Consider the following 22,861-nt stretch of genomic DNA (forward strand, 5'->3'; position numbering starts at 1 on the left):
ATTCGTTCTGTATTTATTTTATTTATTTATTATTTATATTGAGTCTCACTCTGTTGCCCAGGCTGGAGTGCAGTGGCACGATCTCAGCTCACTGCAACTTCTGCCTCCTGGGTTCAAGTGATTCCCCAGCCTCAGCCTCCCGAGTAGCTGGGACTGGGACTACGGGCTTCCACCACAACGCCCAGCTACTTTTTCTATTTTTAGTAGACCTCGCCTGGCCGATGCATTTTTGAATGGCAGCTCTGATAGAAAGTCTCATTTCTATAGCAACACAGATGTCTGCCTGGACACTGCAGAGGGCCTTGGTCTCCCGAAACCTTAGTTACCCACCAAGGACTAACGTTTCAAAAACAGCTGCAGTTTAAAAGTATAAGAGGGAAGAAAGAAGGAACGAGGAAAGGCTGGAGTGCTACAGTTCTCACAACAGTGATCCTCAAACTGGAGTGTGCGTCAGAGTTCTCCGGAGAACCTGCTAGAACACACACTGCAGGGACCCAGCTCCAGAGTATCGGCTTCCATAGGTCTATGGTGGGACCAGAACTTGCATTTCTAACAGGTTCCCAAAGAAGGCCGATGCTGCTGGTCCACGGACCACATTTTGAGAACCACTATGCTGGAGTACAGGACTCATACACAGTGAACAGCAAGCACGGTGACATATCCAAAATATGTGCCTGGACAGATGTCTCTGAGAAACTTGTATGAAAAAGTCACAGTGGCTTCAAAGTTTAAAAAGCCATCTGTTGCTGGGTTCAGTGGCTCACGCCTGTAATCCCAGCACTATGGGAGGCCGAGGTCGGCGGGTCAGACCAGTCTGGCTGATAGGGTGAAACCCTGTCTCTCCTAAAAATACAAAACTTAGCTGGGTGTGCTGGCGCATGCCTGTAATCCCAGCTATTCAGGAGGCTGAGGCAGAAGAATTGCTTGAACCCCGGAGGTGGAGGTTGCAGTGAGCTGTGATCGTGCCACTGCACTCCAGCCTGAGCAACAGAGTGAGACACTGTCTCTCAACAAAACAAAACCACAAAAACCGTCTCTTAGCTGTGATTTGAGTAGGATGCTGCTTGTGGAGTGCTCTCCTAAGCATCCTTTCTGGCCTCCCTTCCTAGGTAGACGCGGCCACCGTCTGCCTGTGCTGCCCCCAAAGAATCATCTGAGCAGACACCCTCGCAGTCCATGTGACAGTGGAGAAGCCCTGTCTCTTCACCGGGCTGTGGTCTGCCTGAGGGGCTTGGTTAGAAGGCTCCAGAAGTTGTGACTAAGGAACACAGTAGGCTGGCCATCCACAGCGAGTCAGTAAATACAAACACTCGGAACACACAAACACTCTCAGTGTAGCCGAGGTGAAGGCATCTTTCTCCGCATAACTACGTCCAATCTAATTTGCACTCCTATGGGCTTACTCCTGGCAGCCACTCAAGCTGACCAGCACAGAACAAACTGAGGCTTTCACGCAGCTGCCCAGCCAGTCTCCACCTGTCTCCGAGGAGAGGCGAGTGTGTCTGGGTGCCTTGCACTTGCCAGGGCTTGCTTTATTTATCTAACTCCCACCTTGCTCTCCATCAGACCTGCACGTTTTCTGACTGTATTCCTAAGTGGCCCCTCTCCTGGTCAGTGGGTCAAAGAATGAGATGGTTTCTGTGCTGGAAATCACCCATTTCATCCCTTACTTAAGAAACTGTGTTTTGAGCCACGTTTCTAGAGCACACACATTTCGGAGCCCCCAGCTGATTTGGTTTGGGGATGCTGGAAGCTGTTTTCAGTAGGGTGGGCAATTCTGACTAAATACAGCTGCCAAGCCCTCAAATGAGAAGAAACATGAGCCAGCTGGTATGACAGGCAAGCAGCTATCAGTTCTGTCGGCCAGGTTTTAGTTACCAGCCTTGAAGCCAACAAGAAATGGGTTTCTTGGAAACAAAAATGATGGAATTTGGGCTGCGAATTATATAACCTACCAGTGTTGCTCAGCTTATGCCGGGATGCTTTAACAACACATTTTTAAGTTGAAGAAATAAATCGAGAAAGAACGAAAAGACTACCACTTGGGGCCTGCAGCCTCCTACCTCTGGGAACTTCTGCCAGGCCTTCCTTTCCTCTCCAGCCCCCAAAGTTAACAAGTGCTGCAGCTTTAAGAGTGGGAAGGTGTTGTTTTAAGGGCCTCTAAGTCCCTCTTCTCAATTTCAGCTTTGAGCTGAGATCACATCCCCCACACCAGCCAAGGGACAAAAGCCATTTATCAACCCATCTGATAAAACTTCCAATGGGCTGGATCTTTATCTAGACCAAACCAAGAGAAACACAGATTGCAAACTCCTGCTTTTCCGAAAGGGGGACTTCTTTTTCAACAAGAGGGTGATTTTTATTTTTAATCTGAATTCTTGGGAGGAAACCAAATTGGCCTTTTCAGCCGGACTCTTGAGGTGGAGAAACTGTCTTTTAAACACGCTGGGGGGTGGGGAGAGGGCACCCTGCTGTCTGACCCCTGTGGAGGTGTTGATATTCCAAGCTGAGTACTTTTTGGGTGTAACAAGACCCCTCCCCGACACCTCGTCCTTAGCCACGCCTCATGGAAACCAGGTCTAGAAAGCAGATTGAGGATCTCTGACCGTCCTCGGGTGCAGTGGTAAGCTGGACGCACAAGGCTGAGCTGGCGCTGGGGGCCAGGAGCAGAGCTGGGGCTAGAGGGTACACAGATCACTCGCTCCATACTGTTTACTGTCTGCGTGGTCCGCCCACTGGGAGCCCCAACACGCAGCCAGGCCGAGCCAGACCTGCCCAGTTTTGCCAGTTCCTTGAAACCCAGTTGGCTGAAGAGCAAAACAAAACAACCCAATCCGACTTTCAACTCAAGTCCTTTCTTGCAAAGTTCAGGGGTGCGCGGGGGCTGCGGCTCCGCGCCCGGCTGTGGAGCGAAGCAAGCTGAATTTTTTTTCAAAAAGACACCTCTGAACCCGCAAGCGCAATGGAAACGGCTGGGAACTGGGAGATCCCGCCTTGCGTCGGGGGGGCCGTTTGGCCAGTGACATTGTATTTATCTGCATTTGTAGCAAGAAAAAAAAAAAATGGGTATAAAGGGCTTAACTGGCATTTTCAGGCTGTGAGCAGCAAATGACAAAAATGAAATAAAGTTTTATGAAACATCATAAAGAAAACAGTCCGGGGATTTAAGTTGCGTGCCTCCCCCCTCCTCCCTCCTCCCGAAAGGAAAAAAAAAAAGTAAAGAAACTGGAGCGTTTGGGAAGGAACAAATGCTCCTCTGTGGAGCTGGTCGCCCTTCCCCCAACAAAAACAAGAGGTCCGGGCTCGGAGGAATTTGAAAGCAGCGATCTGCCAAAAACATTGTGAAAAACTATGGGGGATTCATTGGAAACAGATGGGCTTTTTCAGCTTTAATTCTAAAATTCTCTCCCGTTCTGACACAATAAAAACAAACAGGGGGCGACGCAGAAGGTTATCAAACAGGAACACCAGCTCATTGGAGCCGGGTCCCTGGGTGTCCCTGCGTGGCCAAGCGCGTGGAAGAGGGACGAGGTCTCTGGGGAGGGGGACGGTCGGGAACTCGGCTGGGACCTCAGGGACGCCCCGGGCTCCACCTCTAGGCAGCCGGCAGGTTTGCAAACTGCTGGGCGAAGAGCTGGAGTGTCCCAGCACCGAGGGCGTGCCTCCCCTTCTCCCCTCTAACGAGCCCCTAGGAGACGCATTCCCAGCACCCCCTTCCCACCCATCTCCTTCTCACGGCAGCTCGGGCGGGGTGCCCCCTCCAGGGCCCCAAAGGCATCCATTGCACCCTCAACGGGGTGCTCGAGAAACAAAGACCCGCGGAAATGGGAGGCGGGGTCCGAACGAAGTCAGGGGAACTTGAGGCCGGACTCGCTCGCGCAAGTCTGGCTCAGCATTGAGGGGCGGCCCAGGGACCCGGCCCAGCGCGCGCCCGGGACCGCAGCGCCTTACCTGCGGGGAAGCTGCAGAGGAGGAAGGCGAGGGTCGGCCAGAATCCCAGGGCTGAACGTCCTGCCCCTCTCCCCATACCCATCCATCCAGCTCGGCCTGTTACCACTAGCCTCTCCCTGGAAGAAGAGTTCAGAAAGAAGGAAGAAAATAAATCACGCTGCGGAAAAACGGCAGCCTCGCTCCGCCGGCGGGAGCAGCGAGCCGGGAGGCTCGGTCCACCTCCGCCACGGGCGCCCGGCGCACTCCCCCTCCGCCTCCCCGTCTCCCTCTCCCATCCGCGCCCGCCCCCCGCGCGCCCCGCCCTCGCCATCCATCACTCGGTTCCCCGCCAATGTCGACGCGGCCCCGTGCCCCCGCCACGCCCCCTCGCGCTCAGGTTTCAGCGCAGCTGGAGAGGTAGGGGGAGGCGGCCCAGCCCGAACACAGGCGGCCCGGCTGCGGCGCTCGGACCTCGGAAAACCACGGCCCTAGATCAGAGGGCGCGGCATGCTCCCCGACCCTCGCGCCATCTCCACGCCAGCCGGCTGTCCTTGCAAAACAAGCCCAGCACCCTTGGGAGGCCCAAGCCTCGCAAGGGCAGGAGGGGGGCAGGGCACACCCTTAATCCCCCCTACAAATATCCAATTCAATTAGAAAACGATGCTTGGAGACAGGTCCCAGCCCTACTTTCCAAGCAGACTGCCGACCCCAAGTGGCCAGCAACGTCCCCCGGCTCACGCGTCTCACTCAGACGCGCCTCCGGTGCAGGAGGCTGAAAAATCCACTTCCGAGTTGTCTGGGTCTGGGCAGGATGGCTCTCTGCATCTCAGCTACTAACGCACTTCTAGGTTCCCGCCTGTCGTGGCCCCGGGCCACCCATCCTGATGAGCTTGAGCGGCCTCCAGCACCCCCTCCAAGCACCTCGCTACTTCCTGAGGATTGGTCCTGGCTGCGCCCCCCGAGCCGAGGGACTGTGGGCCTAATCCTGCCACCCTGGCACAGCTACCACTCCAGAAGAGATGTACCTACGGCGGTCCCCCAGACGCGCAGGGCCGGACCGTCCCGCGCTCAACGCCGAGGCCCGAGGGCTGCCCTTGGGAGGGCTTCAGGATGGTGACCTTTCCTAACTCTGTCACTTATTTTTCTGGGAAAAAAACCATTTCCTTCTCAAGGTTCCCTGGGCCCTGCAGTTCTGCTCCCTTGTGATATTTAAGGGACTGGCAACTATCAAAAACAAAACAAAACAAAACAAAACAAAAAAACTTCCCCTGAGAAACACCTTTTGGATGAAACACAAATAGGCCTGAGCCAGTGTTTTCAGTCAAACCAATTCCTCCCACCAGCCTCCTCACCTCACTCCCAAGCCTGCCCATCTGGGTCTTCCGGGGGGGGGTGGGGAAATACACCTCTGGGTTTTTATCCAATTTAGAACTATCACAGTCCTCACTGCTGCAAGGACCACACAGGCTGCAGGGCGCAGCTGCATCTGGGGCTCTGGCTGGCAGGTCCCGAGTCCACGTGGAGAGAAGCAAGCTTTGAAGGAAGGGGAGAAGGCTCTGCGTCTGTGAAGACACAACCTCTGAAGCAAGACTGTGACCCTGGCTTCCACTAAACAGGTACACAAGGGAACCGCACCTCAGCCAGCTGTGCAGCAGGGCAAGACGAAGCTGCTGTTTCCTTAGGCCACAATGCCAGACACGACTCTTCTTTACAGTGGGGGTGCCACTGTTTCCCTAAAATATTTAGGTCTCAGATTGACAGGCTCTAATGATTTCTCCTCCAAACCTGGGTTCATTTTAGGAACGGGTCTGCAAAATGCTACGGTTTCCCCAGCGAAAGCCCAGCATCAAAACTGGTCTTCCTTTCAAGCTTGACCAGTCCTGGGGCCTGAACCCACAATTTATTCCGCAGGGTCACCAGATGGCCACCGGGGCACTGAGCAGGCGCTGTGCCAGACTGCGCAGAGGTGACCGAGTGGTCTTTTCATCTCTGAGGTCCACCAGTTAACACGATTTGCTGGAGTCTGCCTTTCACAGGAGCTAGTTCTGGAGTCTCTTGCTAAAGAGAAGGGATCACTGGCATTCCAAGCCACCTGGACAGTAATTAACCACCATCACCACTGCAGCACGTCCAGGTCAGAGACCAGGGCTCAGGATCCAGCGGAGGCCACAGAGCGTGCAGAAGGCCGGAAATCATGCCCTTCTGGGGCTGCCCTGGCCCAAGAGTGGACTTTTAACCCCTGGCCCAAGAGTGGACTTTTTACATTTCAGTTTCTTCATCTGTAAGGATCGGGCTGATAATCTTGTCACTCCAAGACTACAACTGAATGGAACTTGAAGAGGCCCCAGGCCATGGGAGTTCCGGTGTCCTTGCCGGGGGACTGGCTGCCATTTTAGGAGACCCCAGTCTGATGGAATGAGCAAGTAATTTGGTAAAGGGATGCAAAGGACTTCCCCCCGCCCCCCCACTTGAGGAGGCTGGATTTGGACATCTTCAAAGTCGGGAGCTGGCCATCAAAGAGTTTATCATGAGAAATCTAGCCCCGATGAGAGCAGTGTGGGGTTGTGTTGACCTTTAGGAATCTGTCTACACTGGCCAAACCAACCTTTCAGCAACCCCCCAACTCTCCGCAGGAATAAAAAATTCCTACAACCATAGATTTGAGAACTCAGCACTCCATTGCCATAGAAACTCATTGAACTCAAAAGTGTAGTTGACTTCAAATAGCTCCACAGTCTACCCAAGTATGTGGTGTCCCTAGGCTATAGCTTAGACCTGGGGAGAGACACCCTCATGCATGACTCTTTCGGCCTTTCTTCAGCTCTGGCTGTGGAGACCCCTGGCTGAGGAGCACCCACCTCCACCTTCGCTCCTTCTCCACTCTGGGGGTAGCTATTTGATGGGGGTAAAGGGGTCAAGGGGCTTCTGAAAGAAAGGATTCTGCGTAAGGCTGAAGCCCTCCCAGGGGCAGTGATAGTCAGGGGATCTAACTCTGCCTGCTTTTGGGTGCGAACAGAGTGTTCTCAAATCTAGGGCCTGGGTCATCAAATACAAATCCAGGACCCACAGCAGGCTAGTCACTGGGAGATAAAGAAATAAACAGGCTGGGTGTGGTGGCTCAGACCTGTAATCCCAGCACTTTGGGAGGCTGAGGTAGGCAGATCACGAGGTCAGGAGTTTGAGACCAGCCTGCCCAACATGGTGAAACCCATCTCTACTACATTAGAGATTAAAAAATTAGCTGGGTGTGCTGGCAGACACCTGTAGTCCCAGCTACTCGGGAGGCTGAGGCAGGACAGGGAGGCAGAGGTTGCAGTGAGCAGAGATTATGCCATTGTACTCCAGCCTGGGTGACAGGGTGAGACTCGTCTCAAAAAAAAAAAAAGAAAAAGATTAAATAAATAAATAAATAAATAAGACAGTCCCTACTTCTGACTTGCTGGTAGAAACAGATAATAGAGGAAAAATAAATGGTAAAGGAAAGGTGAGTGAATGACCTTTGCCAAAAAGGTGGTGTCTTTCAAAATGATGGCTAACATTTGGATGTGTTTTTACATTGTGTCAGGTGCCAGCTAAGCACTTTACATGTCTAGACACTTTCAGCTAAGGAAGGTTCTATTATAATCCTCATTTTGCAGATGAAGAAACTGAGGCTGAGAGAGCTTATGTGCTCACCCAATAAATGGCTAATAAATGCCAAGCCGAACACACTGAACTCTGTGCTTGGCGTGCTGTGTGTGCCATTCATTCCAACGGTGGTGAGCGAGTCCGCACCGGGCTTTAAAGTCAAGGCGAGACAGATTCCTTAACAATCACTTTCAATAAAGCATAACGGCGACTCTGACAGGGGAGACACAGAACACGGGCCAGGGCCTCCAGCCCAGCCTGGGGTGCGGGGAGGCTTTCCTGGTGCAGGAGTGTGCCACGGGAAGATGATGGGCAAGGGACGGGGTGGCAGGGGGAGAATTCCAGGCAGAAGGAACCAAGTGTGCCAGGAACAAGGTGTGCTTTGCCTGAGAATCTGCAAAGGCTGAAGCACAGCTGTAGCAGGAAGAGGTAAAGCTGCAGAAACGGGAGCAACGAGCTTGGGGGAGCCTGTGAAACACGTGGGGGCCCTACCCAAAGCCTCGAGATGGGGAGGGATTTACTCTTTTGGGAGACCACTGTGGGAGACTTCAAAAGATTAGAGGTGCCCAGGCCCTCTAATCTGAATCTGCCCAAGGCAGCTAATCTGAATCTCTGGGTGGGTAGAGCCTGGGCATCAGCATTTTTCAGGCACTCCCCTGGACGACTCATGTCTAGGGGAATAGCTGGGTTTGTAAGTTCTATCAGGCTCAGGCCCATGCCGTCCTTGCTGCTGGCAGGTGCACAGAAGACCCAGGTCAGTCAGTTTCTGCCCCTTGGGCTTAAAGTCAAGGCAAGACAAGTTACCTAACAAATACTTTCAATAAAACAGTAATTGCAAGTGACTTGAGGTGAACCAATCAGAATCTTTTCCGAGATTGCTGCTACAGAAGCAGCTTCAGTTCTGGTCCGATTCCAACACAGGATGGGTCTAGGACAGCAGTCCTGTGGGAGGGTGAGGGTTTATGAGTGTTAGTAGTTGAGGCAGCATTTGTGGACCTGACATACTGTGTGTGTGTGTGTATGTGTGTGTGTGTGTGCGCGAGAGAGAGAGAGAGAGAAAGAGAGAGAAAGAGAGAGAGAGAGAGAGAGAGAGAGAGAGACAGACAGACACACACAGCTGCCCAGTGGCCCAGTAGGCTGGAGCGCAGTGGTGTGACCTTGGCTCACTGCAACCTCCACCTCCTCAGTTCAATCAATTCTTGTATCTCAGCCTCCTGAGTAGCTGTAATCACAGGCACGTGCCACTACATATTTTTCCTAGAGACAGGTTTTTTTTTTTTTTTTTTTTTTTTTTGAGACGGAGTTTCGCTCTTGTTACCCAGGCTGGAGTGCAATGGTGCGATCTCGGCTCGCCGCAACCTCCGCCTCCTGGGTTCAGGCAATTCTCCTGCCTCAGCCTCCTGAGTAGCTGGGATTACAGGCACGCACCACCATGCCCAGCTAATTTTTTGTATTTTTAGTAGAGATGGGGTTTCACCATGTGGACCAGGATGGTCTCGATCTCTTGACCTCGTGATCCACCCGCCTCGGCCTCCCAAAGTGCTGGGATTACAGGCTTGAGCCACCGCACCTGGCCAAGAGACAGGGTTTTACCATGTTGGCCAGGCTGGTCTCAAACTCCTGGGCTGAAGTAATCTACCTGCCTTTGCCTCACAAAGTGCTGGGATTACAGGTCTGAGCCGTTGTGCCCAACTGACATCTTATTTTTACTTAAGTTATATTTTATCTGGTGAGCTTTTGGGGTGTGGCAAAGATTTATTTAGGCTAACCCTCCCCAAGCCACTCTTCAGCATGTGACCCCCTGCAGCTCGTCCAGAGCTCCTGTGAGCTACCCTAGTACCTCTTCCAGCTTTGGAAGCTGACAAAATTCCTTATTTTGCTGAAACTAGAGTGATATAGATTTCTCTCATTAACAGAACCCTAATATGGAGGAAATGACCCAACACTGGTCCCAGGTATTTTTGCCAGCCTGGCAAGCGTAGGGATATGTTAGGCTCTCAACCCACCATTCATTTACTGGCCACGAATTTGACAACATTTCTTGAGCATCCTCCCATTCCCCTACGTGTTGAAAAATCTTTGTCTAGACTATGTCTTGAGGAACTGAGTTGCTCCAATTTACAACTCAGAGTGCAGAAACGGATCCATCCATCCATCCATCCATCCATTTATTTATTTGAGACAGAATCTCGCTCACTGCACAATCTCGGCTCACTGCAACCTTCACCTCCTGGGTTCAAGTGATTCTCCTGCCTCAGCCTCCCGAGTAGCTGGGATTATAGGCACACACCATCACACCTGGCTGATTTTTGTATTTTTAGTAGAGATGGAGTTTCACCATGTTGGCCAGGATGGTCTTCAACTCCTGACCTCATTATCTGCCCATCTTAGCCTCCCAGAGTGCTGGGATTACGGGCCTGAGCCACTGCCCCCGACCTGATCCTTAGTTTTAATTTCTCCCTCAAATTCGGCTTTCAAACTTTAAGGGCTACCCTGGGGCCCAGTCATCTCAGATTTGATGAATCAGTCCTTGTTCTCTCTCCCCGTAACCTTCAAGGTTGTATAGACTTTCATCATATCATCTTTCTGGCTTTATCTTTCCACACTAAAACCCTGGAGGTACAAAGCAGCCCAGCCTCTTGCGAAGAAGTTCAGGTGATTCCATCGCTCACCTTCTGCAGTTCCGACATATTTTTATCAAGGGGAAGAGAATACAACTGGCAGGTGTGGGTAGAGTCCAGGAAGAATACTAGTTTTCGCTTGTTTTCCAGTATCATTTCTTTTTTTGGGGGTGGGGTGGGGGGGACAGAGCCTCACTTTGTCACCCAGGCCCAAGTGCAGGGGTGCGATCTTGGCTCACTGCATCCTCTGCCTCCTGGGTTCAAGCAGTTCTCCTGCCTCAGCCTCCTGAGAAGCTGGGGTTACAGCTGCCTGCCACCATGCCCAGCTAATTTTTGTATTTTAGTAGAGATGAGGTTTCACCGTGTTGGCCAGGCTGATCTCAAACTCCTGACCTCGGATGATCTGCCCGCCTCAGCCTCCCAAAGTGCTGGGATTACAGGCGTGAGCCACAGCATCCGACCCCAGTATAATTTCTGATAGTATTTTAGCATTTTCTGAACACTGAGTCCTGAGTGGCCTGTAGCAAACAAACATTTTGCAAAGACCCCAAGGATCCTCTTCCATGGTTATAAACAGACTGGACAAAGTCCATTTTCTTGTAATTTGGATTATGTTCTCATAAGTGCATTAACAGAGTTGCGCCTGCAAAAGCTTAATATGCATTTTCTTGCTAACTCCTAAGCTCATCCTGCCGTTAATCACCATTTGTTTGCCATTTCTGCATAGCCTTCATTTCATCCCAAAAGCCCAAAACCATCTGAGCTTTCCCCGCTTCGGATAATCCATGTAAATTTAAACTAAGTCTGGGTGCGCCCACCATCCTGGGGCATCCTCACTGTTAATAATTCTTCATCCAGAAAAGTACCTCTTTATCCTATTTTTTATTTCTTGTCTATAAGGATAATTCTGATCCCCAGCAGTCCCCCCCCACCCCACCCCACAGTGCTGTAGAGACTTACTGTTGTAAATGACCTTTGGGGTGGAACTTTGTCAGAAGGAATTTTGAAAGTCTAAACAGAATTCATCCTGGGTTTCTCCCTTGTCTCCAGGCCTGTTTCTGACTCCTTAAAGAATGCTGATAGATTGGTTGGGTTTCATGTTCTCTTTTTAGAAAATATACTGTGCTTCGTTTGGCTAATTGAGACTTTAAAGTGTGCTTCAAGATAATACTTCGTAGTATATATTCTGCAAAAGTGGCTATTTAAAATGACCCTTCCTAGGGAGGGTGGGCTCCCCTGGTGGGCGGGAGGCACAGCAGCCATGCCCGTGGACACAGGTGCCACATGGAAGGCCAGCTGCACATTTGGCTAGGAGGCTGTTCCTGCCATCTGCATTACCTGAGGCTTCCTTCCTCTCTACGTAAAGAGCATCACCTGGGCTTTGATGCGCCTTCCCTCACCATGAGGGACACTTCCTGGTAATTAAGACACAATTACTGAGAAGAAAAAACTACCAAACATTTAAACATTTTACCAAAATTAAAATTTTTCATTTAAAAAATTACCAAAGAGCCGGGCGCAGTGGCTCAAGCCTGTAATCCCAGCACTTTGGGAGGCCGAGGCGGGTGGATCACGAGGTCAAGAGATCGAGACCATCCTGGTCAACATGGTGAAACCCCGTCTCTACTAAAATACAAAAAATTAGCTGGGCATGGTGGTGCGTGCCTGTAATCCCAGCTACTCAGGAGGCCGGGGCAGGAGAATTGCCTGAACCCAGGAGGCGGAGGTTGCGGTGAGCCGAGATTGCGCCATTGCACTCCAGCCTGGGTAACAAGAGCGAAACTGTCTCAAAAAAAAAAAAAAAAAAAAAATTACCAAAGATGACCAAGTGTTGGATTTTCTTCCAATATTTTAATGGGTTTTTAATGTTTAACTTTTTTTTTTTGAGACCAGGCTGGAGTAGCATGGCACAATCATGGCTCACTGCTGCCTCAACCTCCTGGGTTCAAGCGATCCTCCTCAGCCTCTTGAGTAGCTGCGACCACAGGTGCACACACCACCACACCTGGGTCATTTTTTGGTATTTTTTGTAGAGATGGTGTTTTGGCACATTTACCCACACTTACGCTGCAGAAGGTAATTAACCTGCTTGAGGTCACCGAGCCTGCTTGGTGACAGTGAGGTTAGGGCAGGTCTGGGTGATCTCCAGCTGCCAGGCCACCTCTGATAGGATCACAGCCGCTTCCCAGCCATGGGGCTTTTTGTTTTTTCTGCCTCTCCTAACCCTACTCCATCCTCTTGCTCTGAACAGCAAGGACTCCCTCTGTGCTCCCTTTGGCCTCTGTTGCCTCAGACTCCGTTCAGGATGGGCTGGAGTCTTCCTGACGGGCTGCCAGCAGTTCCCATGGGCGCCCTTCTGTGGCATTTGGATGTACCATTCTCTTTCCTTCTTCCACACCTGGCCTTCTCCACTTCCCATATTCTCAGTAACCTCCTGGAGCAGTCATGTTGCTTTTCTCTCTACTTCTCCCATTTCTTCCTACTGAGACTATAAACTGGTGTATAACTACAATTTCTTAATGCAAGTCTCCCCCTACCTCCCAAACCACTGATTTCTTTCTAAAATTCTTGTCTGAGACTCCGTATCATGCCTACTAACTGTTCTATAAGTTTGCAAACTCTTCTGCCTGCAAAACCCAGTACAAAAGCAAAATAGAATTTATGAATTGCTTAATTGACAGTGTTGAGAGGGAAAGCTTCAAGACGCTGCCAGTGAGTATGGGGAAAGACAGAGACCTGGGAATTGCGCGGTCTTAACGCCAGCTGTGTGGCACCATGCCCCGGCCTATCTCTGGCCCCTCAGCTTCTCAATCTGCAGAATCACAGCCTGGCTGCCCCAGGAGATCTGCAAGCTCCAGAGTCCTGTTTCCGGTGAATTGATGCTGGCTTGTAACTAACTGGCCTTGCCCACAACTGATTGTGAGAAGCCATTCTGAGGCTTCATCTGTAACACTTCTGTAGTCCCCAGGTGAAAATGTGGCTAAGCGCATAGGCAATGTCATTTGAAGAGTGACATTTTTATGCTGTAGTGTCAGGATGAAATTCAGTACTAATCCCCAACAATACTACGGTATACTTGAAACCACACCTTAGAAACATTTAGCAGCCACCCGAGGTTTTAAGGCAGCTTTTGGGTATGCATACATAAGACACACCAGGTTCCCATAAAAGAACAGACCACACAGTGCTGACGTCTCCCCATTCCGGTAAGTTCTTGGGAGGAGAACTGGCTTGGAAGCATTTATCCACCAAATGGCAACTGTCTGAACCGACAGTGAGTCTGTGTCTCTATCTCAACCAACAGAAGGCTGTAGTATTTGGATTAATGAATAATTGAGTGCCAAGCACAAATACCATAGACATTTAGCAATAGGAACAGGTAACCAAGTTGTTCATCAAATTCAAAACTGTTTAGAATGGCTAAGCAAGGCTGAAATAGAAACGATCCCCAGCTGATGCGAGATGGGGAAAAGTGCCAATCCAGAGAGAACAAATGTGTCACCTTATGTGACATTCTCTTCCACCATTGTTTTTCTTTCTTAAATTTGTCAGAGGCTGACAGAATTTCTTCACCTTTACAATACAGAGGCAAAACAGCATGCTGGCTAAGAACATGCTGTGTGAACACAGACTACCTAGATCTGTTATTTCATCTGTGAGATGGGGATCTTGGCTGGGTGCGGTGGCTCACGCCTGTAATCACAGCACTTGGGGAGGCTGAGGCAGGTGGATCACGAGGTCAAGAGATCAAGACCATCCTGGCCAACAGAGTGAAACCCCGTCTCTACTAAAAATACAAAAATTATCTGGGCATGGTGGCGTTCGCCTGTAGTCCCAGCTACTTGGGAGGCTAACGCAGGAGAATTGCCTGAACCTGGGAGGGGAAGGTTGCAGTGAGCCGAGAACACGCCACTGCACTCCAGCCTGGCGTCTGGTGACAGAATGAGACTTTGTCTCAAAAAATAAAAAAAAAATAAAAATAAAATGGGGATCTATCTGCAGCTCTATCAAAAGATTGTTGTGAGGATTAAATGAGTTAATATAATAATAACCCACTTAGAACAGGTGCCTGGCTTACAGTAAGTGTTGATAAGCAGATGCCAATATTCGTTTTAGGTCATGGATAGGGAACCGTTGTTTGGATTACAATAGTGCCTATGTAATCTACTCTGTGTCAGATTCTGCTAGAGCTGTTATATGTATAGGCGCTTGGGGGAGCTCTGCAGAGTTCTGCAAGGACTCCTGGATAACCTCAAGTTCTAGAGGTGGGTTTTAAGTTTATTTTCAGTTATACTTGACGCCTAATGAGCACCTACTTGAAAAAAACTCCATGTAACCATAGTGTTGTCATCTTAACTATGCAATGGGCACAGCCATTTCCATTTCACAAATGAGACAGATCATTTGTGCATCTTGTTGCAGGACTATAAATACAGGTAGCCGTGCAGAGGCTCAAACCCAGGTCGTGAGATGCCAAAGGCCGTCTTTCCCCACAGCTACTTCTCATCTTCACCCAGGGTTTATTTCTGTCAGTCCAATAATATGCCCACATGTATAACGACGGATCATACATTAGAAATGGAAATGTGTTTAGAGATGTACTGTTTTCCACACATTAACACAAATATAAAAACTTTTTTTTTTTTTGAGATGGAGTCTCGCTCTTGTTACCCAGGCTGGAGTGCAATGGCGCGATCTCGGCTCACCGCAACTTCCGCCTCCTGGGTTCAGGCAATTCTCCTGCCTCAGCCTCCTGAGTAGCTGGGATTACAGGCACGTGTCACGGTGCCCAGCTAATTTTTTGTATTTTTAGTAGAGGCGGGGTTTCACCATGTTGACCAGGATGGTCTCGATCTCTTGATGTCGTGATCTGCCCGCCTCGGCCTCCCAAAGTGCTGGGATTACAGGCGTGAGCCACCATGCCCGGCCCAAAAATGTTTTAAGAAAAGAAAAATGTCCCTGAATCTCCCCCATCCATCCTAGAGACTGAAGAAATGGAAATAATTAGATTATGGAAGTTTCTGTGTTTCTTTTGGAAGGTAAATGGCATTTTTTAGATCACATATTCATAGGGCACTTACGCGGACTTAGCCTTCAAATGCCAGTTAAATAGATTTCCTTAAACAGCAGGAGGATATTTAGGTACACCTATCTACAGTATCGATTCACTGCAGTTCTTTCAGTCCACAAGCCACTCAGGGCGCATCTCAAGTTTTAAGCCAGATGGGCTTCTGCCTTTAGAGACTGGTCACTGACCCGGAAAGGGAGGGCCCTCGCATCATCTTGACTTGGGTTTGCCTTGCTCGTGCTGACTCGTGACTGAGGCTCTGGGGCCAGTATGTTCTCCACCAGGCCTGAAGTCAGTAGTCCCTGCCAATAGCATCCATTTACTTATGAAGAAGTCAGACACCTGGAGCTTAGCAATCGACTTGCTCAAAATGCTCCTTAGCAGAGAAAATAACAAATGGGGGGGTGGGGGTTGGGGACAAGGTCTTACTCTGTCGCCCAGGGACATGCTTATGGCTCATTGCAACCTCTGCCTCCAAGGTTCAAGCGATCCTCCCACCTCAGCCCGTCAAGTAGCTGGGACCACAGATGCATGCCACCACACCATGCTAATTTTTGTGTTTTTAGTAGAGATGGGGTTTCGCTATATTGGCCAGGCTGGTCTTGAACTCCTGAACTCAAGCAGTCGGCCCACCTCAGCCTCGCAAAGTGCTGGAATTATAGGCATGAGCCACCATGTCCAGCCAAGAGAAGCATTTTGAAATCAGTATTCTGAAATCTGAATGTCAGACTACTTTAGCTGCATTGACTGATACATAACAAAATAAACTCCTAGGAGTCTCATGTTCAGAGGCCAAAATGACCTGGCCAAACTCAGCAGTGATGGGTTATTAGGGTTGGACCTGGAAGGGAACGTCATCATGAATACAGGTGAGCCCAGCCTCTGCGCTTTGCTTCTCTTTTTGCTTTGCTTCCCTTCTATCAATAAATGGGAGCCCACGTGGGAAAATGCAGTCACACACAAAAATCGCTTATTTGTACTCCACCTCTCTCCATAAAGGATAAGAAACTAAAATGTAAATGAAAGCACGAGGCACCAAAACTTCCAAACAAATGATAATTATTATTTTCAAAGTACCAATTATCTTGGGGAAACTCTAATTTTTATGATTCTGTGAATGACATGGGCATTTCTGTGTGCTCTGACAACCAGAAAAAAAACCCTCTGTGGGAGAAGTGGGAGTCCAGTGGCTATGTTTTTGCAACGGCAATCTATTCCTCAGGCTGCCACTGACGGGTGCTGAAAATGCACACTGGCTGTAAATTCCTCAGCCACTCAGAGGGCCCCAGCATTTGCCCAGGAGACGTTTTTGAGCAAGCCTCTTTTACATGAGCATTTGAACAGGTAAAATTCATCAGAAAGGCCTTTTAGTCTTACAAGTGGATCAGACTTTGATAGAGAGAATCAAACTTTGTGAAAACACCTCAAACAATTGGATCTCATGTTTGGTTTTTTTTTTTTTTTCCCCTGAGGAGTCTGGCTGTGTTGGTTGCCCAGGCTGGAGTGCAATGGCATGATCTCGGCTCATTGCAACCTCTACCTTCTGGGTTCAAGCAATTCTCTTGCCTCAGCCACCTGAGTGGCTGGGACTACAGGCATGTACCATGGCACTTGGCTAATTTTTTTTTTTTTTGCATGTGTGTGAGGTAGTTTAGCTCTTGTTGCCCAGGCTGGAGTGCAATGGTGTAATCTCAGCTCACTGCAACCTCTGCCTCCCAGGTTCAAGCAGCTCTCCTAACCCAGCTTACTTTCATACTTTTAGTAGAGATGGGGGTTTCCCCATGTTGGCCAGGCTGGTCTAGAACTCCTGACCTCAGTGATCTGCTCGCCTCGGCCTCCCAAAATGCTGGGATTACAGGCATAAGCCACCGTGACTGGCTGATCTTGAGGTTTTTAAATAGCCTGGAGAGGAGAGACACATCACGGTGCAGATCAGTTGAGAAAGGTGTAAAAACAGAACTAGGTAGTGAATTCTAAAGCAGAGCCTGCACTGTGGCTGACAATACTAGTAATCTGAGGGGTGTGCAGGAGGTCTGCAGGGGTCAGTGTACGTATGTTTCATGTTTCCACCTAACCTTGTTTAAAGACATAACCGAGGAGAAAATTCTTCAAAATACCTACAGAGGATTAAAAACAGGTTGCATCCATCAAGAAGAAAGGGATACTGAGAATAAAATACCAAAACTCTTACGGAGGAATTAGGCAGAATATCTCTGTTTATAAGAACAGAAGAACGGAATATTACCAAGAAACAAGGCAAACTGTTCCTGTCAGCCGGGGCAAGCTGCTACAAAGAACTTGATCTTAGAGTCCATGAAGATGAAAAAATGAAATATAAGGAGAAGCCACAACAGATGGTAACCACTAAAATGTCCTGCCAAGACAGAAGTCAGTGAATTTTGGGGCATTTTTACTCACACCTGCTGATCTCTGCTTTGGAAGACACCGAACCTATGAGAACTGGCGTCCTTTGACCAGATAGTTGACAGAGTCTTTACACTTTTTGCCTAATTTTCAGGCTCTGGCAAATCCAGTATTTTGCTTTCTGGAAGTTCTTCATCTTGTAGCACTGCTTTAAACAAGCAATTGAAAAACGAGAAGTGAATCCAACCAGCAATTCTGTAATCACTCTGCATAAATTGTTGGCTACACTTCCATTATTGACTGTAGTAATCTGGATATAATCATTTCATAAGTTGGGTAGGTACGCAGCACATTTTTTATGTTAGTCAGTTACCAGTGACGTACAAATTGAGGTTATAAAAGACATTTGCATTTCTTTTGTCAATTTCTGCCCCAATTTTAAAACTCCTTCTTCCTGCCCTAAGAATTGTCAAGTTTCACACCTCACTAGGCATTCTTGCCTCTTGACCCCTGGGTTCTAACATGATATAGTACTTCGACTCACAGGACAGACCTGGCTAAGAAACTGGGTATCCTTTCAGTAGAGTTCATTTGTCCATTTGTCACCAAGGAGACTGACTTCTGCCTGGCCTTGGATGCACACTTGGGTAAGGCAATCCTTAATTTTTTCCACTGCTCTATTCATTACTCCTTTACAGCTCTGTTGCTAAGAGCAGAGAGGCTGAAACTGAGCTGTCATTTGCTCAAAATAAGAAAAAGAGGAGCCTGTGTTTTGGATAGGGCTGGATTCCAGACAGGTGGGGGAAACCTGCAGCTTCCCTTCTTCAGGTTAAATTTATGTTCAGTTAAGCTTGTTGACTGGCTAAATAATCGAAGCAAAGCCATTCCCTTAAAGAGCCAGAGGAACACCACAGATACAAGTTAACTAAACGTACCTTTGGGATATTATAAGTCAGGTTCCAGAATAATTACTTGTAAGGACTAGTGTCATTTCATTTCACAGAACACATTCCAATTAGCCTGCACTGCTTTCAGATAATCCTTGCATGTTTCTGCTCTATTGCATTTGGATACGTCCTGTCTCTTTCCCTGGATGGCAGGCTTGACAGATCGGTGACCATGCCTCCTTTCATTTCTATACTGCATACCTCAAAGCAGGAACAGATTTTGCGACCATACTTGGTAAAAACAAGCGCTAGAACTTAATTCATTTGGTAGCAAGGTTGTGGGGGGTGGGTGGGGAAGCACTTTAGATTCACAGAACCCTGGCCCTATCCCTTCTCCTTTCTGGACATCGGTTTCTTCTGAGAAACTGAAAATACCAGCACCCGTTCCTGCCTGCCTCCTGGGAGCAGCAAGCATCCCTGGGAGAGTGACTGAAAAACTCCCTGTCCCAGTGTCAGGGATGCTCAGTTCCTATTCATTTCATTTTGCAACTGCTCATCTAAGAATTCTTTCTCGTGTTTGGCCTCTCAGAGGGCTGCTGAAGAGCACGGGACTCTAAACAGGAGACTCCTGTGCCTTCATTCGTTATTATTACACACATTGGGAAGCAGCAAGTCATTCTTTGGGAGAGGTTTGTAAAAAGAGAAAGCAGACAGAGGTTTCTTAGCAAAAGTCAAAGGTGCCCTCCTTGAATGAGATGCCAAGTTACTCTAAGACCCTGTCGGTTACAAGTCTCCTGATGAAATAAATACCTACCAATGGAGACACTGTTTGAGATAACATGAGGGGGCAGACCAGCCACCCACCATTTCATATGTCTATTTCGAGCCTAAGTACCTGTCTGACACCTGGGAGGGAAATAATGGAAGCAGGGCACTTGAAAAAAGAAGGCTAGGACCTCTTTCAGTACCACCACGGCCCAGAGCAGGAGTCCCCAAACTTTTTACACAGGGGGCCAGCTCACTGTCCCTCAGACCGTTGGAGGGCCGCCACATACTGTGCTCCTCTCACTGACCACCAATGAAAGAGGTGCCCCTTCCTGAAATGCGGCGAGGGGCTGGATAAATGGCCTCAGGGGGCCGCAGTTTGGAGACACCTGGCCCAGAGTCTCGAGGGTGTACTGCAGTAGACCACAGCCCTGCTCCTCAAGGGGCCAGTGTGCCCTTCAGAACAGGATGAACCCAGCTCACTGCTGATATATTAGCTGGCCTGGAAGGTGGCAGCAAAAACCAGCCACAGAGAAAGTGGAGCCCGCCTGGATGTGTGGGTGCCCCACCCAGAGCCTTTGTCTGCACGACTTGCCATCCACCAGTTACTCATTGGAGACCATGTCCCTGTGAAGGGGGCTTGCTTGTCACTTGCTGTGCTAACAGCAAGAAACCCCTTTTTTGCATGTGCAAAAAGAAAAAAAAAAAAGCCAGTGTGGGTATACTATTCCGTTCCTGTACAGATGGGCGGGAGACCCTCTCCCAGTTCTGCTGCTGCCCTTCGGGGCACAGCCACTCTCTTTTCTAGGGGTCATGGCTCGTCTTTTTAAAGCCACCCAAAAAATCACCTGTCTGTGACGCACAGGAGAAGAGGGAGGTCTGTGCATTAGTTTTCAAGCTCTCTGCCCCAGATACCCGAGAAAGGGGCGTCTTGTTACAGCAGGTAACGTTCTGTGTTATGTTTCCTGTAAGAGTCTAAACCCAGATGGAGAAAGTGATGGAGCTCCTTTAGGTGACAGCACGCCACTCACCACCACCCGCAATTTCGTTCCCTGAGCTCGTGCTCAGCTCGGGACGTAGGGGCTCTCCCTGGTACGGTCGGTACTCGGAGAGCTGCTGCAGCCTCCAACCCGGACGCGAGGGCCGGCTCGCGCCCCCAACCTGGTGCAGGAGACCTCGAGAACCCCCAACTTCGCAGCCCGAGAGGAATGCACGGCTCACCACCTCCGCTAGATGGCGCCCCTTCCCCTACTCCGCCCGCGAGACGCCAATTTAGAAAATCGATACCACCCAACGCCTCGCTAAACCACGCCGCGAAATAGCAGCTCACGGGCTCCCATTAAAATCGCAATTTGGGAGAACTGCTTCCACCTCCGAGCAAGTCTAATACAATTACGTTAATAAGACACAATCCCGAATTGCACCCGAGCGTTCCCCCGCCGGCTCTCCCCCTAAATACACCTGTCCCCCTTGCCCCCCGGCTTGTACCCTGGGTTGAGCTGCGGCGCGGGCCGGCGCCGAGTCGTCGCCGCGTGCACCCGTCCACTTAGGAACGCCGGGGCCGCTTGGCCATGGGCATCCTCAGCCCTCACCCCAGGAGCCGCACCTTCCCGTGCGCCGGCGCGCCCAGACCAGGGGCCGTCGGGACGGGAGCCCACGCCGTGCACTGCGCCGACGGCCCCGAGGGCAGGCGCTCGTCCTGCAGCTCAGCAGCCGGGCGTCGGGCGGGAGGCGGGAGGCGGGGGCCCGGGAGGCGCGGGCCAATGGGGGTTCACGGCGGGACAGCCGGGTGGCCGGCTCGGTCTGGGGCTCCGCGGGCCGAGAGGAGGGAGGGAGCTCCCAGCCCGCACACGGTGGAAAGGACGTGTGCCGGGTCTGCCCAACCACGCGCGCTGGCGGCTGCCCGGGGGAAGAGTATTTTAGGAAAAAAGAACAAACACCAAACCACAAAAACTTTCCTGCTGCCAAGCGCTAGAGCGACCGAGGCGCAGCAAAGCTCCAAATGTGGGCAAGATGGGAGCGAGATGAGACGCGGGGCTGGCGGAGACCGAAGCAGCGCCGGGGCCCCGGCAAGTGCCGGCGGCGTCTCGGGGATGTCAGAGCCGGGGCCGCCCGACGCCCGGCCCGCGCTTACCTTGGCGGCTGCATGAGACCCTGCGGCCCGCGGGCGGTGGCGTTGGCGGGGCTGCGGGCGAAGACGGGGTGCCGGGGCGCCGCTCGTCTGCCCCGGGGCGAGGTGGGAGGGGCTCGGCTGGCGCAGGTCCCCGCCGCCCCGGCCGGCTTAGCGGCGGCTCGGGGCGCGCCTCCTGCTCCCGGGCTGCATGCTGCGAGCGCCTGGAGAAGCCGGCCCGGGAGCAAACGGCCAGTGCGTTCCGGGCCCCGCGGCTCTGGCGGCGCGGCCAGCGCTCGGGAGGCAACTGCAGAGTGGGGCGTCCGTGGCCCGTCCCCTCCCTCGCCCGGCCCCCGCCCGCCGCACAGCGCGGCGTCGCGAGGTTCGTTTGCGCGCGGAGGGGAGGGGGCGGGCCGGGCGCCCGGGGCCGCGGGCGGGGGGCGCGCGGGCGGGGCCGGCGGAGAGGGGCGGGGGGCGGGCTCGGGTGGCTCCTCCCCGCGGCGGCCCCACCCTCCCGCGTCCGCCCGGGCTGGGTGGGTGTGGAGGGCGCCCGCCGCCCAGGCAGGACTCCTGAAGGCTTGGGTGGGTTCGGGGGCGCGGGCGCCTCCAACTTCCCGATCCCCGCGCGCGGCTGCCGTGGAGCGCGCAGTGCCCACCTTCAGCTGGGCGGTGGTCCGGGGGAGTTCCGCTGAGCTTTCGGGAGAAGGCGGCTGCATCGAGGCAAACGCTGTTGCGCTCCACGTAGGCGCACCTTTGTTCTGTTGTGATTTTGTTGTTGAAGAATCTTCTTGAGCAAACTCATACATATGTATTACATGCTAACACACGAATACGTTCTTGCGTGCAATTTGACATAACTCAGTACTATCTAGAGTGAAAAGCAGACCTTACCCCTCCCACGGCCGCGGCTCCCAGAGGTCACCTTCGGGCGGAGTGTGCGCCGCCGCGGTTCTTCCCAGCTCTGCGCTTTTACATGCACACGCACAGACTGCAAGTGGAATCTCCTGGGCTTTTCAAAAGAATGTTTTCAACATTCAGCGCTTGCACACATTGGCGAAAACACATCCACGTCGGGAGCAGTAAATCCCCAGGGGCTCCGGGAGCCCAAGGACCCCTGCTGCGAGGCAGCCCAGAGCCATCCAATCGCCATGTGTGCCTCTGAAGCCCTAGCTGGAGCGTGAGATCAGTCTGGTTACACAGCTCAGGCCCAGATTAGCACTGCACGGTTAGAGAGATTTGCCAGTACATTCTAGACAGGGTTACGACCTTCCCCTTCTTACAGAACAAACTGTCTTGAATTTTGATATGATGAGAACTCTGAATTCGCAAAATGAAAAGGTATCGTCCACATTAAAGCACGATCGTTATTTATGCGTGTGGTCTTGAGAGATGTGGTTTTAACTCAATATTCCCCATCTTATTTGTCAAGTGTATTTGGATAATCTACAGCTGGGATATAAATAAGTGATTGATCAGGAAGGGATTGGGT

The 22,861-nt window shown here is 51.0% G+C and overlaps 1 protein-coding gene across 4 annotated transcripts in view; it reads right to left on the reverse strand.

Moving 5' to 3' along the window:
- Positions 1–22,280, reverse strand: part of RGMA (repulsive guidance molecule BMP co-receptor a) — a 44,030-nt gene extending 21,750 nt beyond the window's left edge. Inside the window, exons 1-2 of one of the 4 annotated variants that reach the window (XM_010349424.3) lie at positions 22,264–22,280; positions 3,952–4,067 (exon numbers count right to left, since the gene is read on the reverse strand). In XM_010349424.3, coding sequence (XP_010347726.1) covers positions 3,952–4,033 — 82 coding nt within the window. In that variant the 5' untranslated portion in view covers positions 4,034–4,067; positions 22,264–22,280. Of the gene's footprint in view, positions 1–3,951; positions 4,068–20,750; positions 20,837–21,396; positions 21,744–22,028; positions 22,134–22,263 lie in introns of those variants that run through there. The other 3 variants (XM_010349420.3, XM_039479993.2, XM_010349414.3) reach the window with 3 other exon arrangements.
- Between the last annotated feature and the right edge of the window lie 581 nt (positions 22,281–22,861).

This window comes from Saimiri boliviensis, chromosome 5 (genome assembly GCF_048565385.1).
Source record: "Saimiri boliviensis isolate mSaiBol1 chromosome 5, mSaiBol1.pri, whole genome shotgun sequence".
NCBI classification, from domain to species: Eukaryota; Metazoa; Chordata; class Mammalia; order Primates; family Cebidae; genus Saimiri; species Saimiri boliviensis.